We start from the raw sequence: 25,774 nt of genomic DNA on the forward strand, positions 1-25,774 counted from the left end.
CAGGGCAGTAGAGTGAGACTCTGTCTCAAAAAAAAAAAAAAAAAAAAGTGCTAAGAAGTATAATTTGCTTTTACATATAAATGTTGAATTATATCTAGTGTCAAAACTGGAAGGTTCCCCCCAATGGCCTATTCCAGTATTTCCCAAAAATGTATTCCGCACAATACTAGTTCCAAGAGATAGATAATAAATACTAGCTCCTCTTGAAAAGGGGGGAAGGGGAATTTATTCATTCAATAAATATTTCAGTGAAAAATCTGAGCAACAGTTCATACTATATTCCCTCCTGGAAATTCATAAAGTACATCAGTGTATCAAAAGCTCAGAGAAGTCTTATACTAAACAGTTTTAGTTTACTTTATTCAATCTACCATTTCCCAAATGTTTTTGATGTAGGAACTTTGTGTAGAACACATGTGTATAGCAACTATTAACCCACAAAGTTTGGGAAAACGGTCATCTATTGTACATTTCTTATATACATTAACAATCAAAAGAATGAACTGGCTCTTGTACACGTGTAACGGACCAAACGTTTGTGTTCCCCAAAATATGTGCGTTGAAACCCTAATCTCAATGTGATGGTATTCTGAGGTGGGGCCTTTGGGGGGTAATTAGGTCATGAGAGTGGAGCCCTAATGAATGGCATTAGCACCCTCACAAGAAGAGGTCAGAGAGCTAGCAAGCTTTCTTTCTGCTATGTGAGGATACAATGACAAGTTGACAGTCTGCAATCTGGAGGAAGGCCCTTACCGGAACTCAACCATGCTGCTACCCTGATCTTGGACTCCAGCTTCCAGAAGTGTAAGAAATAAACATTTGTTGTTTAAGACACCCAGCTCTATGATAATTTATTATACCAGCCAGAACTAAAACAACCTATAAGACTCAAAAGACAAAAACCAAAAGGACTGACTATGGGGGCAACAAAACCTGGTAGATGATACATCCCCAAACTGTGAGACCTACATAGCTATGTGTATGGTAAACATGGTTTGCCGATTGGGTCTTGTTGCTAAAGCTGATCTAAAAAGTTTTACCACAGATAAAATAATAAAGTATATTACTTATACTAACCACTTGTTTAAATTATCAGGAAAAATGAGGGAGGCTGTCAAAGGAATTTCTCCAGTTTCTTTTTCTTAGTCATGGAAAGCAAAAACATGTTTTTACCAAGGCTGCTTAGTATCACCAACAGACACAAGACATACTAGGTCAAGAGCCTGACGAGACCCTGGTATTTCTTATGATTAGTGACATAAGCAAATGAAAGGGTTGGCTTAACTTCGGTGTCTGGTAAAATATGTTTGACACTAGTAAAATTTTTTTTTATAGGTACATACATCCATTTTCTTTGCAAATAATTATAATCACAAGCTTGTACACAAACAGTTTACTTTGGGCAGAGAGGGATAATAGGGGTATAACTCATAACTCTATGAATTATTCATCCCTGAGAGGAACGCTGGCCTGATACTTTTGTCATGATAATTAAAGATACACAGAAATAATTTTTTTGAAGCCCTGGCCAATCAAAACTTACATGGTTCTATACCGAATGCCTCTTCTTGAGTAATACATTTTGCATCCAATGTAAAGAATAGATAAAACTCCCAGTGTTAATACAATACCACCAACAAAGCTCCCAGTATCAAATTTTGATCCTTTATTGTCTTTAGAATGAACAGTTGCTGTGACTAGGAAAAAAAAAACAAAAACAGAGCTTTAGTGCTTTTTAAAAAACATTGTATTAATAATTAACTAAAACTTGAATTTCTGTGTAAGAACACTGAACTGGGAATTAAGGGAAATCTAGGCTAGAAAGTTTCTATATTTATTTTTGCACAATAGAATGACCACCTAAATGTGGCACTTAACAACTACTTGCAGCATAGGAAAAATAGGTCAATTTTAATACATACTTGTTACTGATGAGAAAAGAGACGTCACCAAACTATTGTGGGTTGTGGTCACTGTGGATGTTGACATCTGAGATGTATTTTGTGAAACACTTGTTTTTGGTGTAGACTTTAAGGTGGTAGAAGTCATATTTGTTGAGACCACCCCTGATGTTGTCGTTTTAGATGTTGCTGTGGGTTTCATACTGCTCACGACTGAGGAAAGTGGAGTTGTTGGTTTCACAGTGATGTTGGAAGGTTTACTGGTATTGCTGGGAAACACGTGCTGGATATTCTCTGCAATAATGTCAAGAAACATTAAAACTGGAATTATGATTTAAGCAGTAAGATTCTACTTCACTGGGACTTTCACAGCCACACATAAAGCAAGAAGTCTAACCAATACAGCAGCATTTACGATATTTATCCCATTAATACTCTGTACCACACAGCAATAAAATATCCCTAAATATGCAACAGAAACCACGTCTAGATTTACATAAAGTTAGGAAATTTTGTGAAGATATGAAAAAGATAAAAGCCAGAAGATTGAGTTCCTTCAGTGCAGAGGCAGTGTCTTAATCATCTCTGTGCCTGAACATCTTAACATACTTCGTATCACATCTTAACATATTTCGTATCACATAATAGGCCTTCAACAAATACTAGTTCAATGGATGAATAAACTAATGAATATTTTAAAAGGTTTTCAAAGTACAAGTTCTCTGCCACATCCTTCTAAGGAGCTTTGAAGACAATCGATCAGTAGCTGTATGTTTCTAACCCTCTAGTAGGATGTGAGTGTGAGTAAGCTGTTCTTTGTAAGGGTAAAACCAACTTCCCACAATGCACTATGAAGTAAAATACCACCACAAAATGTGGCTAGCTAGAAATTTCATACTGGTAATAATCACTTCCTATAGTTGGAAGGATATTTCTAAAATTATTTCTGAAAGCTTTAAAAAAAATCCAAAAGCCAAATATATGGGAGACTCATTAGTGATGATTTAAAATAGACAACTGAACACCTTAGCTCATACCTGAAACTGGGTTTTTCTTTTTTGGTATGAAATAATATTACGTACACAAAAAGGAGTAGGTATTGATCACGTCAATACTCCTTCAAACAAACTCCGTAAAACAAACTCCTATTTTTTTTTTTATTTAGTAAAGGTTTTTTTTTTTTTCCTCTAAAATACCCCATATAACCAAAAGCAAACCTTTCTGTGTTAATATTATTTCATATTTTATCGTCTTTGTAACTCCGCAACTTAACTGACTGTTATAACTATGGTACTTATTAGTATACATTGTCTAGGTTCTAGGGAATCAAAATCTTTAATATATCTTTGTCTCTTTAATATGATACAATTTATCTCTGTATTCATTTCCTCTCAAAGTTTATTTATAGGTGTATTGGTTTCCTATGTTGCCTATTGCTATGGATTGCATATGGTTGTCCCCACCAAAACTCATTGAAATTTGATCCCCAGTGTTGGGAGATAGGGCCTAGGTGTCCGAATCATGGGTGCGGATTCCTCATGAATGGCCAGACTGGATATGTTCCTGTGAGAATGGATTAGTTCCCATGGGTGGGTTGTTATAAAGCCAGGATGCCCCTTGGGTTTTCTCCTCACAAATCCAATTCTCCTTTGACCTTCTCCACCATGTTGTGACACAGCGTGGAAGCCCTCTCCTGAAGCCAGAGCCATGTCCTTGAACTTCCAGCCTGCAGAACCCTGAACTAAATAAAACTCTTTTCTTTATACATTATCCAGTCTCAGGTATTCTTTTATAGCAACATAAAACAAAGACACCTATATAGTCCCATCTTATTCTTTATGTTCAAATACAAAAGGTAGAGAGAATTAACCCCTGGGCCTGCCCTCTCCTTTCCCCCTGTGCCCTCACGGCTCCCTGCATGCCACTGCCGTTGTGCACCAAAAATGATTACTTCATATATTATCATCCTGTCTTCCACACTATTTTAGACATATTCTTGAAAGATTCCAATGTTTACTTTTGACTTAACTGTCTAAACAGGTCGGTTTTAATGGTGATGCTTATCTGCATATCAGCTTTTACCACTCAAATTCCTCCAATACTTTCTCTCAACTTTGGATCTCTACTCTGTGGTCTCCTCCATTGAGTATTATCTATTTTTTAAAAGGGCCAAGGGATTAATACTTTTATACTACATAGACAGATAAATTATAATTATCCATGTAGATGATACAAATGCTATGAACTTGAACTAATCTTTTCTTATTCAATTCTGAATATTCTCTAAAGAGATACAAGTAATACATTTTAGCATTAAAATAATCACATTTTAAGCTGAATGAATTCTATTATAATGAAATTAAATACAGCAAACAAGCAGCATTTGTATCATATCTTTAGAACAGAACAATTTTTGCAGAGTGAAACAATAAACACAATGCCGCTTTTGGATTCAACACATACACACACAGACAGATCCCCCAGCCCCCGCTATAATTAGACATTCTTCAGAGATACTGTACAAAGTCACATGGGCAAAAATGGGAAGCTGTAATAGGTTAGTTCTCCACTAAGTCAATCCAAATGTGCTAAAGAAACAATGAAGCTAAAAATTTCTACAAATTAACAAAACAAGCAAAAGAAGTTTTGTATTAAACTGTGCCTCCTGGATGTCTAAATGTGCAATGCGAGCAAGGATGCTCTCTTCAAGGTTAGAACTCATGTACAATGACCAACTCCCTTGTTCTGTAATATAAGTAAACAGTCATTTGTTTCCCTTTGCAAATGATACCATCCCAAGTCTGGTCTTCTTCCTTCCCCTCAACTGTTCAGAGAGTGACCAGTACACCTCCAGGGAGAGGCAAAGTCAAGACCTGCAGAGGAAACAGACCATCCATGCGGGACTCGCAAAGGATGAAGCCCTATCTGACTCTGCCCTTCTTAGCCACTCAGTCTCCTTCTGCCTCGGACAAGCTGAAGTTGAACAGGTCTTGAGAGCATATGCTGCGAAGGGGTGTGAGTACACAGTGTGTTCACTCCCACCTCTGTCGATGGGGGGAAAGAGGAGAATGCTACCCCTTCACTTCACACCAACCTAGAAAGGCTTCAAAGGAACTACCTGAAAAGCTGGATAAGTATCTCCTGGACTTAGATAAACATAGAAACTAGGATCTGACTCAAGCCTGAAAAGCAAGTCTAAAGGTGAGACACTGTGGCTAAGCTCTGTCTACCCATTAGCTGAGTTTAAAAGGCCGCACTGGGAGTAGACTCTACCTCCTTACCAGCAAACGTTCTCCTTTCCCACAAAACGAAACCAGACCCCACGGAAGACAGCTGGCATGGCACTGCCTTAAAGAGATAGCTTCCAGAGACAGCATGGTCCGGGGGGTGGGGATAACCAGCGGAGGGGTGGAGCACAAGAGCAAGGGCCAACCGCAGGAGAGGCCTGCTGCATTGAAGGAGCCCAGGGGAGGCTTGGCAGGTGACCCCCAGGAACCTGCCAATGAGAGCCACGCATCTGCCATCCAGAGGGCACCTGTGCCAAGTGAAAGCATCCCAGCCATCAAGCAAATGGCTTTTGTCCCTTACGCCTCTAGGCCTGATTCTGTGAGGGTCACAAACAGCAGATGTGAAGGGCAGAAGAGGTAGAACAAGGAGGGAAGCCGACAACATCCACTTTTCCCACTGCAGGCTTCGAAGCCTGAGGCAGGTTTGGGCTGGCAGAGGGCAGAAATTCCAATTTCAATCACACTGTTGAGTTTCATTGTTTGGGTATTATCCTGGACAGGAGCTACACCCTCTTAACAGAACATATTCAACAAACTGGACATTCTACCTATAACACCAGCTAGTGTAGGTGGGAGGGCAGAGCCACCAGCCAGAGGGTGTACGTGACACACAGTTGTCCATGGTCGGGGTTAAGGGTTGAATTGTGCCCCTCAAATTCTTATGCTGAAGTCCTAACCCCTAGTCCCTCAGAATGTGACCTTATTCAGAGATAGGGTCTTTACAGAGGTCATATCAAGTTAAAGTCAGTCATTAGGGTAGGCCCTAATCCATTACAGCTGGTGTCCTTATAACAGGAAAATTTGGAGATAGACAGACAGATACAGACACACACACGGAGAACACTCCGTAAAGATGAAGGCAGAGATCACAGTGATGTTTCCACAAACCAAGGGCTGCCCAAAAACCACCAGAAGGTAGGTGAGAGGCACGGAACAGATTCTCTCTCTCTCACGGCCCTCGGAAAGAAGCAACCCTGTTGTCACCTTCATCTCCACCTCTAGCCTCCAGAACTGTGAGAAAGTAAATTTCTGCTGTTTAAGCCATCTAGTTTCTGGTACTTTGTTATAGCAGCCCTAGCAAATTGTTATACCCACCTTTAAAGTTTTTCTTTCATTTATAACAAAATATGTCTCTGTGCAATTGTATAATTGGCATTAGTGGCTGTAGCGAGCTGGTTTCTTTTACAGATCTTTGAAACTAATCACTATGTATGAATTAAGTCAGTAAATACTTGTCGAAGCACTCTCAAAACTTACTTAAATGAAATCTGAGATCTTCGATAGGTTTCAATCAGAGATATAAGAACTTCTCGATCTTAACTTCTGGTTTCAACTAACACAACTAAGGGACAAATGAAGTGAGGGGCTGTAGTAACGGCCTCCATGCACCTTCCTTCCCAGCAGCTGCAGTGTTGAAGACGACAAAGAACGCACACGTGCATGTGAGTGATGTTTGACACTGCTGTAAAAAAATATTCATGCAGTCCGATCAGTTCTCCATTCCTGTTTTTTAGTAAAACCATCCCTCCAGCCTAATTTTCCTATGATAGAATTAAACCTTCTATTTACTGAGCTCTGCTGTTCACCAAGCCTCGTGATGTTTTCCAAGCACAGTGAGTCCCAGCTCCAAGGCCTGGATCAGCCCAGTCGTTTACTTGCTCGAGTACCTGAGACAAGTTACTTAATCTCTGAGATTCACTATCCTTCCTCATCTATAAATTAGTGATATTGTAAGGGTTTGGGAGAATTAAATGAGATAATGTGCGTTGAGCACATAGCACAGTGCCTGCTATGGTAGAGGTGCTTAATGAATTTCCTTTTTTAACTATTAGTCTCAATAAATGTAACTCCCCTTCAGAGCCGCACCGTAAAGTTCCCGACGGGAGCTGGGGAGTAGCACTGTCAGAGCTCCCATATCCATGGTGATCGTAACCACCATCTGCATAACATCCCACTGAAGAGGATGCTACTGGGCTATTTTCAGTTGATCGATACAAATAGCCAAAAAGAAAAAAGTGATGCCCAGACCTTTCTGTAGTAACACCAGCCATCTACCTTATTGCAACAAGGCCAGGGATATTATGAAGGAGTCTGTTTTCTCTAACACAAATAAAAGTACTCATTACAATCTGGATTTATTCCAACTATCTTTGTAGAACTCCACTGTGTTGAAATAACTTTCCTTATTTCCATAACCTTGAGTCCAGAAGTATCTCCATGCCATTCTTTTCCTTTAACCTAAATATTACAAAGTTAGGGTTGCCACTCTGTTTTCCTCAGGGTATCACACACTTAAAACCACAGTTGAAAATATACATCCAAGTTTTTAAAATCTCAGTTATTTTGAAATAGGACAGTAGTAGTTTTGCGTTTCCTATTATAGTTGTCAAAAATAGTGAACTATATAAGACATGGACCATAAATTTCTGGTGCCACAGAATTACTCTGAGGTGTATGTGATTCTAAGCGCGGTCTGCAGCTTGAGTGAATTAAAGAATAACGACTCTAGTGTGGGGTTTCTGGGAATTTTTTTTTAAACATGAAAACCATAACTTTCCTACAGAATAGTATTTTACAGGGCCGGGCACGGTGGCTCACGCCTGTAATCCTAGCTCTCTGGGAGGCCGAGACAGGCAGATTGTTTGAGCTCACGAGTTCGAAACCAGCCTGAGCAAGAGCGAGACCCCGTCTCTACTAAAAATAGAAAGAAATTGTTTGGACAACTAAAAATATATAGAAAAAATTAGCCAGGCATGGTGGCACATGCCTGCAGTCCCAGCTACTCGGGAGGCTGAGGCAGGAGGATCGCTTGAGCCCAGGAGTTTGAGGTTGCTGTGAGCTAGGATGACGCCATGGCACTCTAGCCCGGGCAACACAGTGAGACTCTGTCTCAAAAAAAAAAAAAAAGAATAGTATTTTACAAACTTACCCCATCAGCTAAATACCAACGCAATCCCAGAAACATTCATTATTTAGAAAGCAAAGAGGCCTTTCCTCATTGCGCAGAGTCATTCTAAAAATTCTTTTGAATTCAAATTACCTGAGGATGAAAAATCTACAGAACTGAAAACCTAGATTAAAAAAAAAAATCTATCTTAAAAAAACCTAAACAAACCCAGATTCAAAAAAAGAATCTAAGAAAAAACTGAGCTTTTTGTAAGAGTCTCACCATTATTCAGAAACGCCCATTTTTTGAAAACCAGATATTTTATGAATTCCTAAATTTACAAATTTGAAAACTAAAACTTCAAGAGGGAAAAACAATTGTGTCTGTGTGATCACAGAAAATAACAATTATGGAGTCTTAAAGTAAGATACAGTATTTCTGCAGTAAATTTATTAACCCATTTTCGTTAAACTATCATCCATTCTACTTAAATCTTCTAGTAACAGCAACAGGGTATTTGTTTACTCTCGCGAGAACTGAAAGACGCAGTCAAAGCAATTTGCAGTCCTGGTCTAAGGAAATTCAGTCTGAAGGGAGACCCTGTTCATTCCCACCATGTATGGAAAGAAGCTGACCAGGGAGTCAGCGAAGTAGCACAGCTGCTCAGGGCAGTGAGACTGCCAAGAGACAGGCAGGTTCGGCTGGATGGTGTAGACCTGAGGTCTCCAACCTCTAGGCCTTGCATTGGTCTGTGGCCTGTTAAAACAGCAGGAGCTGAGTGGCAGGCAAGCGAAGCTTCCTCTGTATTTACAGGCGCTCCCCATCGTTCTTATCGCCGCATAAGCTTCGCCTCCTGTCAAATCAGCGGTGGCGTTAGATTCTCATAGGAGCACGAACTCTACTGTAAACTGTGCATGTGAGGGATCTAGGTTGCGGCTCCTTATGAGAATCTAACGTCTGATGATCTGAGGTGGAGCTGAGGCAGTGAGGCTAGGAGCAGCTGCAAACACAGATCCTCATTAGCAGAGAGGTCTGACTGCACAATAAATGTAATGCACCTGAATCATCCTAAAACCATCCCCACCCCATCCCAGTTCATGGAAAAATTGTCTTCTATGAAACTGGTCCCTGGTGCCAAAAAGGCTGGGGACCACAGGTGTAGACAATGTCCAGGCTTCCTTATGCTTTTTGCCATAGGTACTGCCCATTCTATTCCATTCCATTCCCAAGACTCAACCCACAATAAGTAACCCCTGCTAATTACAAAACAGGTATGAATCAGAGTCACAGGGCATCAGGAAAGACTGATTATCTTCCTCTGCTCCTACTCAAACCTTCCAAGCCTACTATCCTGGCAACCTCACTTCTCACCGAACAGAATTCACTCTATCTGCTACTCCTCCCTGACACACTCCAGTTAGGTTGGCAGCTCACTCCCTCCATCGTGTCTTTCCAAACACCTCTTTAGTACCTACTGAGAGCCAAGAACGATGCTAGGAGGCTCTGAAGAGAGAAAAGATTCAATCCTTACCTGCCAGCGTTAGCCAGACAGTGAGGTGGGCACCTTGCCTTGGTGCTGCCTTGAGCAACTGCCCCACCTGGGAAGAAGGACAAGGGCACCCACCCCTTGGTGCTGCTCCACCCTTGATCCTGCCCTGAACAACTGCCACACCTGGTTGAGAAGGAGGAACGCCCTACCCGTCTGCAAAAGAATGCAGGTACACCCCCAGCCTGCAGGCCAGGCAGCCCCGGCACAACAGGACTTGGAAATTGACCTATAGTAACCTAAGGCTAATTATCATGTCCTTAACTGTCCATCAGAGTGGTGCGGCGGTGACATCTGAACCACAGGGAGGGCCCAAAGCAGACACTATAAAACAAGACCCCAGACCATAACAAGAGTGTTTTTGTTATGACAAGGGGCCCGTCTGGTGTCTGTGGTGAAGGGGTCTTGCTCTGTAAACCTGCATCTTGCTCCTTTAATCAACTTCGTTTCATGCTTGCCTTGCTTTTGGTGTGTCCCGTCATTCTTTGGCCAAGAGCACACCAAGAACGGAGAGCAAGACTGCCTCCTCCACATGAGGAGCTGGTGGTCCAGCAAGGAAGATAAGGAAACGATACAGTTACAATATGGCCCGCCAGGGGCCAGTTCGATTTTCGCCTCCTTCCCAGGCATCTCCCCTTTTACTGAACACCTACTTTTCATTATTCTAAACTCTTTAATTGTACTGTTACTTAAAAAATCATTACATCTTGTGTGTTATAATACATATATTTAGTCTTTGTCCCTAGTTGCTGGCACAGAGCTCCCAAAACCCCCAGAATTTCCTGAATGACGGGAGTGTCTTTTGTTATTCATAATGAGCCCCTTTTGCTCAAATCTGAGTTTTTTGCCAATAAGGTGACTTAGGGTGGGGCCCTTAGGATAGACTCAGGATGGGGCTCCTCCCCAGAAATACCGAGTGATTAGAGGGTTGGATCTTTTAGCCCCACCTACTGACCTCTGGAAAAGTGGAGAGGGGGGCTGGACATTAAGCTCTATAAAAACTCCTGTATTGAGCCCACGCACCGTGGCTCATGCCTGTAATCCCTGTGTTTTGGGAGGTCAAGGTGGGAGGATTGCTTGAGGCCAGGATTCAAGATCAGCCTGGGTAACACAGGGAGACCTCCCATCCCACCTCCACTCCCCCCAAAATTTAAAAATTAGCTGGGTGTGGTTGTAAGCACCTATAGTCCCAGCTACTTGGGAGGCTGAAGCAGGAGGATCACGTGAGCCCAGAATTCGAGGCTGCAGTGAGCTAGCATGCCACCACACTCCAGCCTGGGCAACACAGCAAGACCCTGTCTCTTTTTAAAAAAAAAAAAAAAAAAATCCCCCCAACTCTTGTACTGAGATTTGATGAGCTTCTAGGTTGGTGAACACATCAAGGTGCAGAACGGTGGTGCTCCCAGAGACAGTATGGAAGCTCTGTGCACCCCCCCACCCCCATACCTTGCCCTACATGCCTTCCATTTGGCTGTTTGGAGTTGTATCATTTGTAATAACCCAGTCTCAAAGGAGGAAGAGAATGGGGGAGGTGACTTTCGAACAGGTCTTGGGCTGAAAAGGATGTAAACAAGACGAAGAAAAGGAGAGAGTTATTTTTGGTGGAGGAAACTGTACAAGGATGTGAACATGCAAGGGTAGAGTTCTGAGAATGGAAAGAAACCCAATTTAGCGGAAGTGTGGTGTGGTGCATTAATTCAACAAACGTTTACTGGAAGTTCACTATGTGCCAGACGTGTGCTAGACACTGGAGGTACAACCCAGAGCAAGATGTTCACAGGCCCCCAGTTCTTATGGGTTTCCTAAGAGGTGGGGCAAGGGCACAGACAATGTGATTCTCTTCAAAGAGCCTTCAGTGGCACTCGAGCACTCCCGTGATACAGGAATCAACTGTCTGCTGCCCGTTAGAAGGCTTTAATCCTATGTTCAAAGACCACAGAGGTCAGGGTTGCGAACAAACTATGGCCTGCAGGCCAAATTTGGGTCACCACCTATTTTAGTAAATAAAGTTTTATTGGAACATAGCCACATTCCTTCTTTTACGAACTAAGGCCACTTCTGTGACACAATGACAACTGATTTGTAGCTGTGAAAGAGACCATACAGGACGGGCGCGGTGGCTCACGCCTATAATCCTAGCACTCTGGGAGGCCGAGGCGGGCAGACTGTTTGAGCTCAGGAGTTCGAGACCAGCCTGAGCAAGAGTGAGACCCCGTCTCTACTAAAATTAGAAAGAAATTAATCGGACAACTAAAAATACATAGAAAAAAAATTAGCTGGGCATGGTGGCACATGCCTGCAGTCCCAGCTACTTGGGAGGCTGAGGCAGGAGGATTGCTTGAGCCCAGGAGTCTGAGGTTGCTGTGAGCTAGGATGACGCCACAGCACTCTAGCCTAGGCAAAAGAGTGAGACTCTGTCTCAAAAAAAAAAAAAAAAAAAAGAGACCATACAACCCCCAAAGCCAAAAATATTTACTATCTGGCCCTTCACAGAAAAACTGCCAAATCCTGATATAGTTTGTTGGTCTGTTTAATAAGTGTTAATATTATAATAATAGTTTATAAAGGTCCCTGTGAGAATCAAACATATAAAAATTATACACTACCAGAGTCTTCTCTAACAGAAGAATTTGTGATCCTACACCATAAAGCATTACCACAATAATTTTAGCCTAGCAAACACTCACTTTGGCCACGAATTTTTTTCTCGGGCAAAGAACCTACAGCGTACGTAGCTTACAGCAGTATAACTAACTCCCTGGTGTTCTCTCCAAGATAAGCTGGTTGTGAAATGTAGTTCTAGACCTCTGGATGGGGAGACTTACTGTATGACAGTCATTCTCTGCCCCAGCTGCTCACTGGTCACCCAGGGGTCCCCAGGGAGCTTCAGAAAAGCAACTGTCAATGCCGCCCCAGTGTTCTCATTTACAACCGTCTAGGGTGGAGTTCAGGTGATTCCAAAGTGCCACCAGGGCTGAGAGCACTGCTGTGTAGGATTATTATCATAAGCCATTTACAAAATTGGGAGGCATCTACCAAAAGCAGTTACTTTGATTTTAAAACCATTTATTTGTAGCTGTTCATTCTGGCAGAACCAGTTATATATTATGACCACTCCCAAACAATGATAAAATGAGGCCATTTACCTAAAAGAGAGTGCTTACCTATTTATTCTAACAGGAAAGCACGCACTTAATTTCTTCTGAAGGGCACAAAATCAGGAAGAAACATTTTTAATAGAAAGAGGGAGAAGGTGGGGATGCAGCAAGAGACATACGCCTGTTTTACTCAACTATAAATTGTTGTCTGAACCATCAAGAGGCCCCATTCAGCTTTGGCTCTTGCATTAGTACTAAGAAACAGTTGTGTGGGGTTTTTTTGTTTTTTTATGAGCACCTCAAGCAGGTTAGCCCATAATCTCATTCTTAACCAGAGTCAAAGGCTAAAATCATCCATGTAATAGTAAACCTTCTGTACTGCTCCTGAAAGAGTTTTTCCACAAGGTGTTACAGGCGACAACAGTGGTCAAGAGATGAATGAGGGTGCTCAGTATCTGTCAACTCTTGTAGTAAAACATTCATGTGAAAGGCCCAAGCCCGTAAGCAGTGGACATACAGATGGAATCTACAGTAAAACTAAAGGATCCATAATTTAGTGTAAACGGTTGCCCTTTAACAAAATGGGATACACAGTGATCCAAAACTACCACCCCTGTATAAATGATAAAGGTTGTAAGTTAGGATGAGCACCTCCATTTGGGTAGCTTTGGAGTGGGGACATCTTCCCTGGGAGATCTACTGGCCTTAAGCTTAACAGGACTTTAATATGATGGAGAGTTTCTAAGACCCAGGCTCAGGGGGGAGGGCAGAGAAGGGGATGAGTAAATTCACATCTAACAGATACAATGCACACTGTCTGGGGGATGGGCACACTTATAACTTTCATTCAAACAGTAAAAAAGCAAACATTTGTAACCAAAACACTTGTACCCCGGTAATAATCTGAAATCAAAAAAAAAAAAAAAAAGACCCAGGGCTTTGTCTAAGAACAACTTGGGATCCAGAATTGTGTATTAGTTTTCTATTGCTGTGTAACCAATTGCCGCAACTCAGTGGCTTAAAACACCACTGTTAATTATCTCACAGTGTGTAGGTCAAAAGTACAGGTGGGCTCTACTGGGTCTTTGCTTAGGGTCTCACAAAGATTGGGATCAAGGTGCTGACTGGGCTCACATCTGGAGGCTTAGAGAAAAATCTGCTGCTAAGCTCATTCAGGTTGCCAGCAGTATACAGGTCCTTGAGTCTGTAGGTCTGAGGTCCAGGTTTTCTTGCGGGCTGTCAGCTGGAGCTGCTCTATGCCCCTAGAGCAGCGGCCCCCAACCTTTCTGGCAGCAGGGGCCGGTTTCACGGAAGACAATTTTTCCACGGACTGGGGAAGGGGGTGGGTGTGGTGCGGAGCTCAGGCAATGATGTGTGGCCCGTTTCCTAACAGGCCACGGCCTGGGGGTTGGGGATGGCAGCCCTTGAGGACACCTGCATTCACACAGCCCCCTCCATCTCTAGAGCCACCAACAGCTTGTTCAGTCCTTCTCAAGCTTCGAATCTGACTTCCCCTTCTGCCATCAGCCAGAGAAAGCTCTTAGCTTTGAAAGGGCTTATGTGTATGTTAGGCCCATCCAGCTAATCTCTTCACCTTAAGGTCAACTGATTAGTAACCTCAATTACATTTGCAAAATCACTTTTGCCGTATGAGATAACAGTCACAAGAATGATGTCTCATCATATTCACAGGGGGAGGGAATTATACAAAGTTGAGGGTCACTGGAGGTCATTTTAAGATTCTGCCTACACCAGAGTTTTGGGTAAAGTTGAACTTGCTTTGTAAATGTGGGAAAAGTAAACTTGCTAGCTGTCAAAGGGGAGGGAATATCAGCAAATTTTCACTCAATTCAAAAGTTCAAAAAGCAAACAGAATTGGCCCCCAACCACAGGCAAGCCAAAGCTCTCCTATATGAATTTACTAAACATAACTTGACATTTTTTGAAGGCTACAAAAATTTTCCAATACGCTTTCAATTTAATAAGCGTCTTGTTTCCTCATGTCCTGAATAAGTATTTATTAGCTACCAACATAAACTGTCAAACCAGAGTTAAATCATGTACCTTGTATACCTGGACACGGAATTAATCCAATGGCATGAGGCAAGACAGCCTCCTTCTCAAGGCTCAGGGGGAGATTTAAATGGTCCTCTAGCAACAAATCACTGAGAGATTTAGAAAGTCTCCTCCTCCATCAGCTCTTAGCCACCTAAACTCCCAGAGCAAGTGTGTGTCCACTCTATTAGACAGTGGCTCTTTTAAAGCATCCTTTTAACTACTTTTCTTATTCAATATATTCCACACCAGCATTCCCTACCCTGGAAGATATGAATATCAGAGTGAGCTCAATGAGTCTCTACTAGAAGAACAATAAGATGGCTGAATGAAGAAGAGATTTATTAATCTAAAAGGAGAATTTAATTTATCTATTTACGAACAGAAACCATTAGTGTATGGATTAGAAGTATACAGTATTAAGACTGGGGGGTAGTTCTGTCTGCATTTCTACCTGAGAGGGAGCACTATCAATTCTATCAATCAGCTCTTCAATATTTCTACCATGCTTCGAATGGCTTTTCTGGACTGGGTAGAAAATGAACTGTTTTGCCCTTATTTTATACCCTGAAATATTAATGCTGGAAATACACTTTAAGCAACTCTGAGGATTTTTTATCTTCTATTCCATGTATATACTGAGGCCAAACTTCTTTCTGTAGAAACTTAGGAAATATACTGGAAGGTAATGGAAAAGAATTATTTTTCTATAGAAGAACGTACCAATACATGCATTACATCTGTACCACATACAAATATGCACTAAGACACTGTCTTAGCAACTGTCTGCCCCTCTGGATCCCTCTCCCCCACGGCCTTGTCCAGTCGGCTCTCTGCCCTGAGAGGCAACACTTGCGGACTGCAGTGACAGGCTCCCTTACCCGCCAGGCTTCTGGTTAGGTTTGGCCAAAGGGAAAGCATCATTGTTAATGCTTTATGTTCCTCACTATCCTTACCAGCTCATATCACTAATTAGACTGAAAGGACAACAGAAAGTCTTCCACTGTGTAGGCACAGATCTGGCCTGGAACGGGCTCACAAAGCTGAGTCCTGTGTGCTCCACAGGTATCTGTCCGTCCCACCAGTACTTGTTTAACGAATACATAAACAGTGCTCATTCTGCACCAAACACTGTTCTAAATATTGTATAAACATCAGCAATTTTCCTAGTAACCCTAGGAAGCAGCTGTTATTGTCATCCTCATTTTACAGATGAAACTAAGGCACAGAGAGGTTGAGTAACTTGCCCAGGGTCACAAGCTAGTAAGGGGAGAAACCAAGATTTGAACTTAGGCAGTTTGGTCAAGAGTCCTGCACTTCATCACGATTAGGCTACCAGTCACAAAAAGCAGTGCCACAAAGTCGAGATGCTTTGGTTGGGACAGGCAGGTGAATGTGTCATTGCTCCAATGCTAACCTTAAATGTGTTGCTGGCTAAGAATGAAAAAAACTAGTGCATAAATAGATTTTAAGTAAAGAAAATCACAGCATAAACCTGCTCAGAAGTACTCCAAGTATTTCACAAACCTCAGCTGGGTATGTACCAAACACCCTTGATGTTCCATGTTCTATAAACATGCACATAAGAAATACTACCAATCTGTCTCCATTGTAAAATCCACATAAAACAGTAACGACGACGACTTCTCATACTCTTAAATATCATTCCGTTGTCGCAGCAGGGCTAAAATGTGTGAGAAAACGTGTCTGAAATATTCTGAAACGACATTATTAGAGCTATATTTGCAACCTTGAAAGGCTGTGCAGGTGGTGCTGTCACTCAGTTACAGAAGATGTACGGTCTAAACATGGAGAATAAGCATGTGTAATGTGCAGCTGCCACATAAGAATTTGGTCATTAACAAGCTCAACGCACCACAACAAAGAGATATTCAGCAGTCAGCAAAAAAACCGTCTGCTCAAATGTCAGCACAAAAGAAATCCCCAGAGATGACAACTGTACAGTTTAGTATCCAGTAGTAAACACACAATGAATTTTAATTCATTGTGTAAAGGCACTAGAAAATTTAATGTTTAATACCGAACATTTTTTCTTGCAAGACAAAGGAAAAACACAAACTTCCAATTACTAAAAATATGTCCTTGTTTAATGTTAGAAATGGTACCAGACTCAAGAAGGCAGTGATCAGTGAAAGCAGAATATTGAGCATTTTCTGTGTATAATCACTGTGCTAGGTGCTTTTCATATTTTTAATTTTTAAGAAATTTCACATGAGCTGTATAATAGCTCTGAGAGGTGGGTTTGTTCCCCCCAAGTTACAGATAAGAAAACTGACTTAGAAGGTTAAATTAATGTGCCAAATTGCAGTCAGATATGGCAGTGAAGACACCTTAACACAGGTTTTTGGACTCCTTCGAGACTGGTGCTTTTGTCACTATTTTACTCTTTCCTGATGAAAATCCACCTGAATACTAGAGTCTGCCATATTTGGTATTAATAGGTCCTGATAAGGTACGAATTTTACCACTGAGTATCTTCACTACCCTAGAATCACCACAAATTAACAAATGTACGTGCTTCATCACAAACGTTGACGGTAAAATAAAACCTTCTCAGATTTTTTAAAATTTAAATTTAAAAATCAAGAGCCACTCATAATTTTTATTAAGCAGTACTGAAAACATAAAAAAAGTGCAAACAGTAATATAAACATCTGTGTTCTCACCAACCTGATTAAGAAATAAAACTTCACCAATTATGAAATCCCCTGAAATCTGCCTCTCCTCAACTGCCTGCATTCTCAGAATAACCAGCATCTAAATTTAGGGTTTATTATTCTCATATTTATGTTTATTTCACACTATTTCTAAGCAGCATAATACCGCTTTTCATGTTTATATTTTATATAACACCATGCAAAATACATTGTTATTTGCTTTTTGCACATAACAATGTGTTTATGAACGTCATTCATGTTGACTTCTATAGCTCTATTTCATTCCTCATAGTAAACTTTTTATTCTAAGAGTTATGTTTTAAGATGCTTTATGTTTCTATGAGTCTAACCACAGGCAATGATTAAGTCCAACACCTTTCTGAACAATGTACCCAGAACAGTGCTGACAGGCAAAACATATTTGTACACATTTAGATTTTTACTTGTGAGAGATCTATCCCCTTGGGCCCTCAGAACCCAACAATCCCACTTCTAGGAATCTAGCTAAATCCTAGCTCAAGCTACTAAAGGTATATGTGTATGTTCACTGTAGCACTCTTTAGCAGAGTAAAAATATCCACTGATGAGAGAATAGTTAAGGAAATTATGGTCTATCCATACTATGGAACATAACACAAACACAAAAATGAATGAGATACAGCTACACCTACTGTGGTGGTTTTAAAATATGTCCATAAATTCTTTGATATGCCTCCCTTTGAAAGGTGAAGCCTCATTCCATTTTCCTTTCTAGGTGGACCTAACTTAGAGACGCTCTTCTAACAAAGAGAACAGGGCAGAAGTGATGCTATATGGCTTCTAAGGCTAGGTCATAAAAAGGATAGCTTCCACCCAGCTCTCTCGGGAGAGGATACTCAAGCAGTCTTGTGGAGAACCTCATGTGCAGAAGAACTGAGGCCTCCCACCAACAGCCAGCCATTGAGGGAGTCACCTCAGAAGTGAATCCTCTTAGCCCCAGATAAGCCTCACGACTGTAACCTCGAATCTGACCCCAGCCTAAGCCACTACCAAACTCCTGACACGCAGGAACCATGAGACAACTAGTTTTAAACCACCAAGTTCTGGGGTTCTGCTATGCAGTAATAAATAACTAACAATGTACTAGGCACATTCAAAAACAATCGATAATTCATAGTTCAGTCAAAAATGCTGCAGAACATTATGCATATGCCTGTTTTGTATATTCACTTCAATTAACAGTGATTAAATTTCTAGGGAGGTACTGGGAAGGGAAAGAGAGGGAAGGACAGGATACTTTTTTTTTTTTTCATGCTTGTGCATTACTTGAAAGATTAAGTGCATGCTTAACTTCTGTAATTTTTTTAAAAGCCTATTTTTTTAAAAAAAATAAATATAAAATAATTTTAAACCAATTGAGATTAAATAAAAATCTCTTACCCTTTGTAAAAGAAAAGAACAAAATGACTTTAATTTTAGACACACTGCTAACAAGTTCTATTATGTGGTCTCCTAGTTGACTGCTGATTAAAAGCAGCAAATTGAGGGAGGAGTGGGCTATTAGAGGGAGGCATAATGCCAGTACAAAGACATGACAGTTGAGTCTGTCAGAAAAAAGGAAACAAATGCTAACATGAGCAATCTGAAGCCACTCGAATGTAGGAACAAAGATCCCTACGTGTCTAGAAAGAAGCCTGGGAGGATGCAACTGCCTCACAAGACTATGATTATAAAACAATATTTATAAAGCAGTGAATAGTTTATAAAGTATTCCACATACTTTATATTTTATTTTAGCTCACAATAAGCCTTGAGGTATTTCGGAGTATTTGTACTGCCATTTTACAGATTTGAAAATAAACTCAGGAAGTGAGTGGAGCCAGAGCACAAAAGGCCCTGAATTCCATTCTAAGAGTTCAAACTTGATGTATTTATCTGACAATGAAAAGGGAGAGGCTCCATGCTTGTAGCTGTGAGTCCTCAAACCACTGCAGCCAGAACGAGCGTTCCCTCCAGACCATCCAACACTGCACCGGCTGCATGCCCACCGAACAACCCTTCCGGAAACACAGACTTGGTGAAAGACAAAAATATGTTTCTATCAGGGGTTTCCAGGAAATACTGGAAGAGGCAGATAATCTGTTTATTGAATATGTACAAGTAAAAGTGAAGAATATCCAAATTTGTATCAACTTCTACTCTCAAGATGGTAGGATATATTAATATATGTCTAATTATCTGTCCAATTGCTTGAGATTCTCAAGAGGGAGCCAGGCACATTAGAAAGAAGAAACACAAGGCTTTTGAGCCAACCAGTCTTGTGCTTAAATTGTGGCACATTTTCTGCACAACTTTTTCTTCATCTCATGGGATGCAATAACAAGGATGAAATACCTTGTACAATGTTTGGTAAGAGCATTACAATCAACAGATGGTTACCACTGTTATTACCACCATCAGCACCATTTTACAACACGCAAATAAAGATGGCCTGAATCTTCTTCCGAGCACAGACCCACTTCCTTCCCCGTCACCTTTGCTCATGTTGTGTCCTCCAATGATACTGACAAAAAACAATGTCTGTTTTTCCTCATTTCATTTCTGAAAGTCATATCCACTGAGACTTAGTTCAAGTGCTATCTCCTCTAAGATTTTCCCAACCGCAAGTAATCTCTCCCTCTTCTAAGTGCTCACTTATGTTATTTGCAACTTTATCACTGTACTTAGCATATTGCTCTTTTATTATAGCTGTTTTTGTTCTTATTAGCTTTCCAATTAAATTGCAAGCACCCAAAGGGTGGTATCCATGTCCAGTTAAGTCTCTGTAGCTCCCACAGTACCTGGCACAATGCCCAACACACAGAAGGTACAAAGTACACATTTGTTGAGTGGCTATAACAAAAGAATATCAGAGGCTTATGTAGCAGAATTATCATTAAATATCGATAGGAAGGTCACCTGGATTTTTATAGCTTTGCTTTCGTGTCTAAGTAACTCTAGTATCCCCTCAAAACTGACCTCTCCATTCCTGATCACTGTATTTGGATCATTCTTAACAATAGCACTTACTGTGTGCCAGGCATTGTTCTAAGTGTTTTACCTATATTAACTCCTTTAATCCTCACAACAATCCTATGAAGTAGTGGCAGAAGGAAGCCAAGGCACAGAGATCTTAAGGCCATACCATAATTCCTTTCCCTCTAACTATATAAGAAAAAGGAAAGCTAATGAAAACTCAAATCAGTCAAAATAGGAGATAATTTTAAAAAGCTATAATGGCCAAAAAGTATTTATTAACCATTGCAACACTCATTATAATTTCCAAAGCCCTACCTCAACGAATCTTCACAAAACCCCTGTGTGTTGGAATTAGTTGTCTGTTTTATTTTCCATTCTCTTCCTACTCATAATAGATATTGATGTTTATTGCTCCAAGGTAAAAAAGCTTTCTACTATCTATCATCTATAATCAATTTCAACTGAACCACTGAAACAGTTTTAGTTACTTCTAACGAGTGTAAAAGTCAAGTAAAATTGTCCCCCTCTCTAAAGGCACTGGACTTCCCCAGGAACTTTACCTCGTCTGAGGTCAACTGCTTTGTAGCTAACTAGATTTACAAAGCGCATATAACAAGGGGCTTTAAAAAAACAAAACAAATGAAAAGTTTAAAACCTGTGAGTGGAAAATTATCTAGGATCTATTTCTTTACAATAATTCATCCCTACTTAAAAGAGGTTGCTATTTAAGTTTTGGCTATCTCAAGGAAGTTATGAAAATTGCCTTTGACTTCATAACAATGGAAAAACCCTTAAAGTTTACAACCAAATAAGGTATGCAAGGATTTTTGGTGTGCCTTTGTTATTGCTGTCTAACACCGAAAGCAAATTTACTTACTAGAATACAAAGACACGGACTGAATGAGCATGTGGCTTAATGTTTTAAAGAGTTGGTTTCCCCCCTATTTATGTATCAAAATCCATGACTGGCTATTTAGTTGACAGAACATTTTGTGTCCAGGCATATACATCGGTTATTTGATCTTCTATAGCAGTCAGGATGTTGCCAAACCAAATCAATGTTTTCTAATTATGAATGTATCATTGTCTACTGTAGAAGCAAGCTCTGAAATTAAGCTGCAGGGTTATTTTGGGTTTTTTTGCTGGTTCTCTTTTTCACAGCCCAGTCTGTGGCTGGGACACACTCTACGTATCTATTCCTCCATATCTGGCTAGCTTGCTGACAAGAACTGTTGTTCACAACTGGCTTTTAATTTCTTAAACAATACATGCCTTTTAATATCAAATACAATCCTACCACATTTAAATGAACTCGATCACTGTCTTTAGTCTTGACTTGTTCCCTGAGCTTTCTGTTGATTATGTAGTTTCATAAAAGAGGCCCCAGGTCTCTGCTGAAGTAGGACATGCCCAAGAACTATGAGGAACAAGGGGAGAAAGCAGAAGCGGGAGAGAATGAACAGGGAGTATAAATTCTGAAGAAAGAGAATTCGAATGTAAACATTCTGCCAGTTAACTTAGAGTACGTTCTCTCTATTGAGATGCAGAAAATACACATAATGAGGGCTGTCTGGAAAGTATCCAGCCACTGTTAATATAATTTTTCGTATTACATGGCTGGATACTTTTCTGGATAGCCCTCATATACCTTATAAAAATTATCATAATAATTTTCAGGCAAAGCACTTCTAGGACAAGAACTTGCTGGAGGAAAAAAATGAGATGCATGTAAGAAAAGTGATCCCACCAGGCCATGCATGGAGTCTAGAGAAGCTGGAGTTGTCACCTCCTCACCCTTGCTGGCAGTGTCATTCTACTGTTATTAATATTAACTAAGAAAAAAAATAATCCTTATTATTAATTTTAAAGGTTTTCCTTAGTTCAGGATGTTTTGAGGTATTTCAGACCTAACAAACTTTATTTTTATCCTGAATACACTATTGTACGATTTAATCTTAACACATACTCTCCTTCACAATAAAAAAGTCATTTTTAAAGAAGTGTTTATTCGTCCCTAGATTAATTTAATTTCGTATCAGAAACTGAATGGCCATGTGGACAATTACTTTACAAAGCTAACTGAAAAAGATAATCTGAGATCCCCGGGAAATGATCCATCTCCAATTCAATAGAGGCATAGCATTTTTGCTACAGCTCATACATGAATAGGATACAAAGCTGACAAGAGCAGATGTTTCCAAAGAGAAAAGAGAATAATAATTATTGGCCACTTACTGTGAGCCAGGCAACATTATTACTACTAATCTGGCTCTGTGGCTGGTGCAGGGAACACCTGCTGTTTTTTCCCCTGCCCAGCTCCCACTCTTCCTTCAGGGAACCACCCCTTCCTCATCCCATGTGGTCTGGAGGGATTGTCAATGGATAGGCATGTGATTCAAATCAGGCCAGTCGGATTGTCCCAGGAATCTGACACTAGTAGTATACACAAGGATGGCAAATAGTTGACAGTCATTTGGATGGCAATCCCCCATGGAGATCTGCTGTTAATTCCTATTCCTGAAGTCCCTAGCTGCACTAGGGCAGGTTGTTCCATTTTCTTCCTTAGATTTTGTGATCCATCCACTATGTGTACAACAATTCCTTGTTTACCTAAGTTAGCTAGAGTTGGTTTCTGTTGTTTGCAACCAAATAATTTTAACAATACAAAATTTAAATCTGCGCTGATTATCTACTTTCTTCCTATTCTTTTCTCTTCTTCATAATTATGCTGATGGTTTCTCTTCAGTTTCTTTTCTTTCCAACAGAATGCACTTCTTAACTTATGTCAGCAGGAACATTACATGAAACTATGTACTGAAAGGCAAGTTTCGGTGTACAACCTGGAAGCTTCTAAAATTAAGACTTTTGGCAGGGCACAGTGGCTCACGCCAGTAATCCTAGCACTCTGGGATGCTGAGATGGATGATGGCTTGAGCTCAGGACTTTGAGACCAGCCTGAGCAAAAGCAAGACCCCGTCCCTACAAAAAAAAGAAAGAAATAGCCAGGAGTGGTGATGTGCATCTGTAGTCCCAGCTATTCGGGAGGCCGAGGTAGGAGGATCACTTGAGCCCAGGAGTTTGAGGTTGCTGTGAGCTATGATGACGCCATTGCACTCTACCCGAGGGCAACACAGTGAGACCCTGTCTCAAATAAGTAAGTAAAATAAAATAAAATAAAATAAAGACTTCCAGGCCGGGTACGGTGGCTCACGCCTGTAATCCTAGCACTCTGGGAGGCCAAGGCGGGCGGATTGTTTGAGCTCAGGAGTTCGAAACCAGCCTGAGCAAGAGCGAGACCCCTGTCTCTACTAAAAAATAGAAAGAAATTAATCGGACAACTAAAAATATATAGAAAAAATTAGCCGGGCATGGTGGCGCATGCCTGTAGTCCCAGCTACTCAGGAGGCTGAGGCAGTAGGATCGCTTGAGCCCAGGAGTTTGAGGTTGCTGTGAGCTAGGCTGACGCCATGGCACTCTAGCCCCGGGCAAAAAAGAGTGAGACTCTGTCTCAAAAAATAAATAAATAAATAAAGACTTCCTCTGTGAGAAGGTCTTTGGTGCTTCTTTATGAACCTTTGACTCTTGCCTTGAGAAAACATTTCCTTACAATTAACAAACATGAAACACGAATGCCTGTGTGTGTGCTGCAGTGTTACTATACTTGTGCCAAGCCAACTGACTATTTTTGGTTCAAAAGCAAACTGTTAAAATCAGAGCATTCTACCAAGCAAATGTTTTACATCTGGTACACAGCACCTTTTACTGTAAACGATTATAGATTTCAGATGCAGCTAGACTCACTAAATTTACAGGGACTTAGCATCTAAAGCAGTTAGTCTAAAGTTTATTTTGGGTCAGAGTAGTCTGGAGCCTAGAAATATAAACAGAATCATTCTCTATCAAACCTAGTATCCAGGGAGATTAACTTCTCCTTTTCAGAAACAGCAATAACGTAAGCTGTATATATGATGTAACCTTTATTAATAAAATTATGTTGTACTAAGCCCATATTATCCTTGGTGGATCAGAGTTACCACAGATGGCTAAATCTCAAGGCTACTTCCTAAAATGGGAGTTCTGTGAATAAAAAGGATGACGTTGTGGCAACACTTGGATTAAAATTATAACTCTTGTGAGAAAATTTACTAGCTAAAACAAACTCAATTGCAAAAAAATTAGAAACTGAGCACTTTCTCATCTCCGATAAATTTGATGGTTCACCAAAGAACTGTTAAGCACTTTTGAGTTTACAAAGTAATTTTCACAGAGTTAAGCATTATTATCATGTAATCTGCATTTTAGAGAAGGAAGCTCAAATTGGGTAAACGACAACAAAAAAAAATTCATACAGCTAGGAGAAAGATCAGTGAGGTGACCTGCTGACATCTTTTTCTAAATCCTGTGGTTCCTCCATAATAAAACCAAGGAGTCATAATTTTACCTTAATGACACGTGATATCATAAACGTTCTAGTCTAAGAGTATACAATATATTTAGAGATAGCAGAGGAAGGATAGTTGGTTTTCTGGAGTGGTGGGGTCAAGGATTCCACAATGCTTTTCATTTTTTAGCTTTGCCCCTGTTATCTTCTGTTGCTTCTATTTGGAGGTTCTGTTCTGATGAATTCCCACGGGTCTGACAAAGTTAGTGACTTGTTTTTATTTTCTCATTGGGTTTTGGGAAAACATCACATAGTTGTGATGTTTCTTATGACTACAAGGGTATGATCTCTAGAAAGACAGGGATTCCATCTTCTTTCACTGTTGTATCCAAGTCTAGCTCGGTTCCTGAGACTTAGGAGCCACAAGTTACTTGTTTACTAAATGTAAAAAAAAACAAACAAACAAACAAACCCAGCTTTTCATCTGTAAAAGAAGTGGGCCAATTAGACCCACATTTTAAAAACTTTTTAAATTCACTCCCCTCTCTGTATTTGTAAATACTATACAGTTCCTTATATTACTCCTTTTCTTAACATTTGTAAAGGAAAAAATATTGATAAAAAATATTCAAACAGCAGTGACTGGATATCTGCTTATATTAAGAAATGATCGCTCATTTTTTAGTGTAATCACAGCATTATTTTTTGAAAAGGTCCTCATGTGTATATGCGAAATACACAAAATATGCACATCTTTATGACAAAACTACAGAAGTACCCCTTAAGGTAAAGTTTTAACCCAATTTACTCTAAAGAAAGGCATAAATGATTTATATTCTACTATTTGTAAAGCTGCTGTTGTTTGCTTTTTCTTTTATTTCTCTTTCTTTTATCTTTTGCCACACTATGATGTATAATAAAAGGAGTTAACAGGGATGAACTAA

General features: G+C 40.3%; 1 protein-coding gene across 1 annotated transcript in view; it reads right to left on the minus strand.

The window, feature by feature from the left end:
• Positions 1 to 25,774, minus strand: part of TMEM123 (transmembrane protein 123) — a 44,636-nt gene that overhangs the window by 2,524 nt on the left and 16,338 nt on the right. The window contains exons 3-4 of the mRNA XM_012659242.1: positions 1,923 to 2,195; positions 1,544 to 1,697 (exon numbers count right to left, since the gene is read on the minus strand). Coding sequence (XP_012514696.1) covers positions 1,544 to 1,697; positions 1,923 to 2,195 — 427 coding nt within the window. The remainder of the gene's footprint in view (positions 1 to 1,543; positions 1,698 to 1,922; positions 2,196 to 25,774) is intronic.

The sequence above is a fragment of the Propithecus coquereli genome, unplaced genomic scaffold (assembly GCF_000956105.1).
Source record: "Propithecus coquereli isolate 6110/MARCELLA unplaced genomic scaffold, Pcoq_1.0 Scaffold6, whole genome shotgun sequence".
Classification (NCBI taxonomy): Eukaryota; Metazoa; Chordata; class Mammalia; order Primates; family Indriidae; genus Propithecus; species Propithecus coquereli.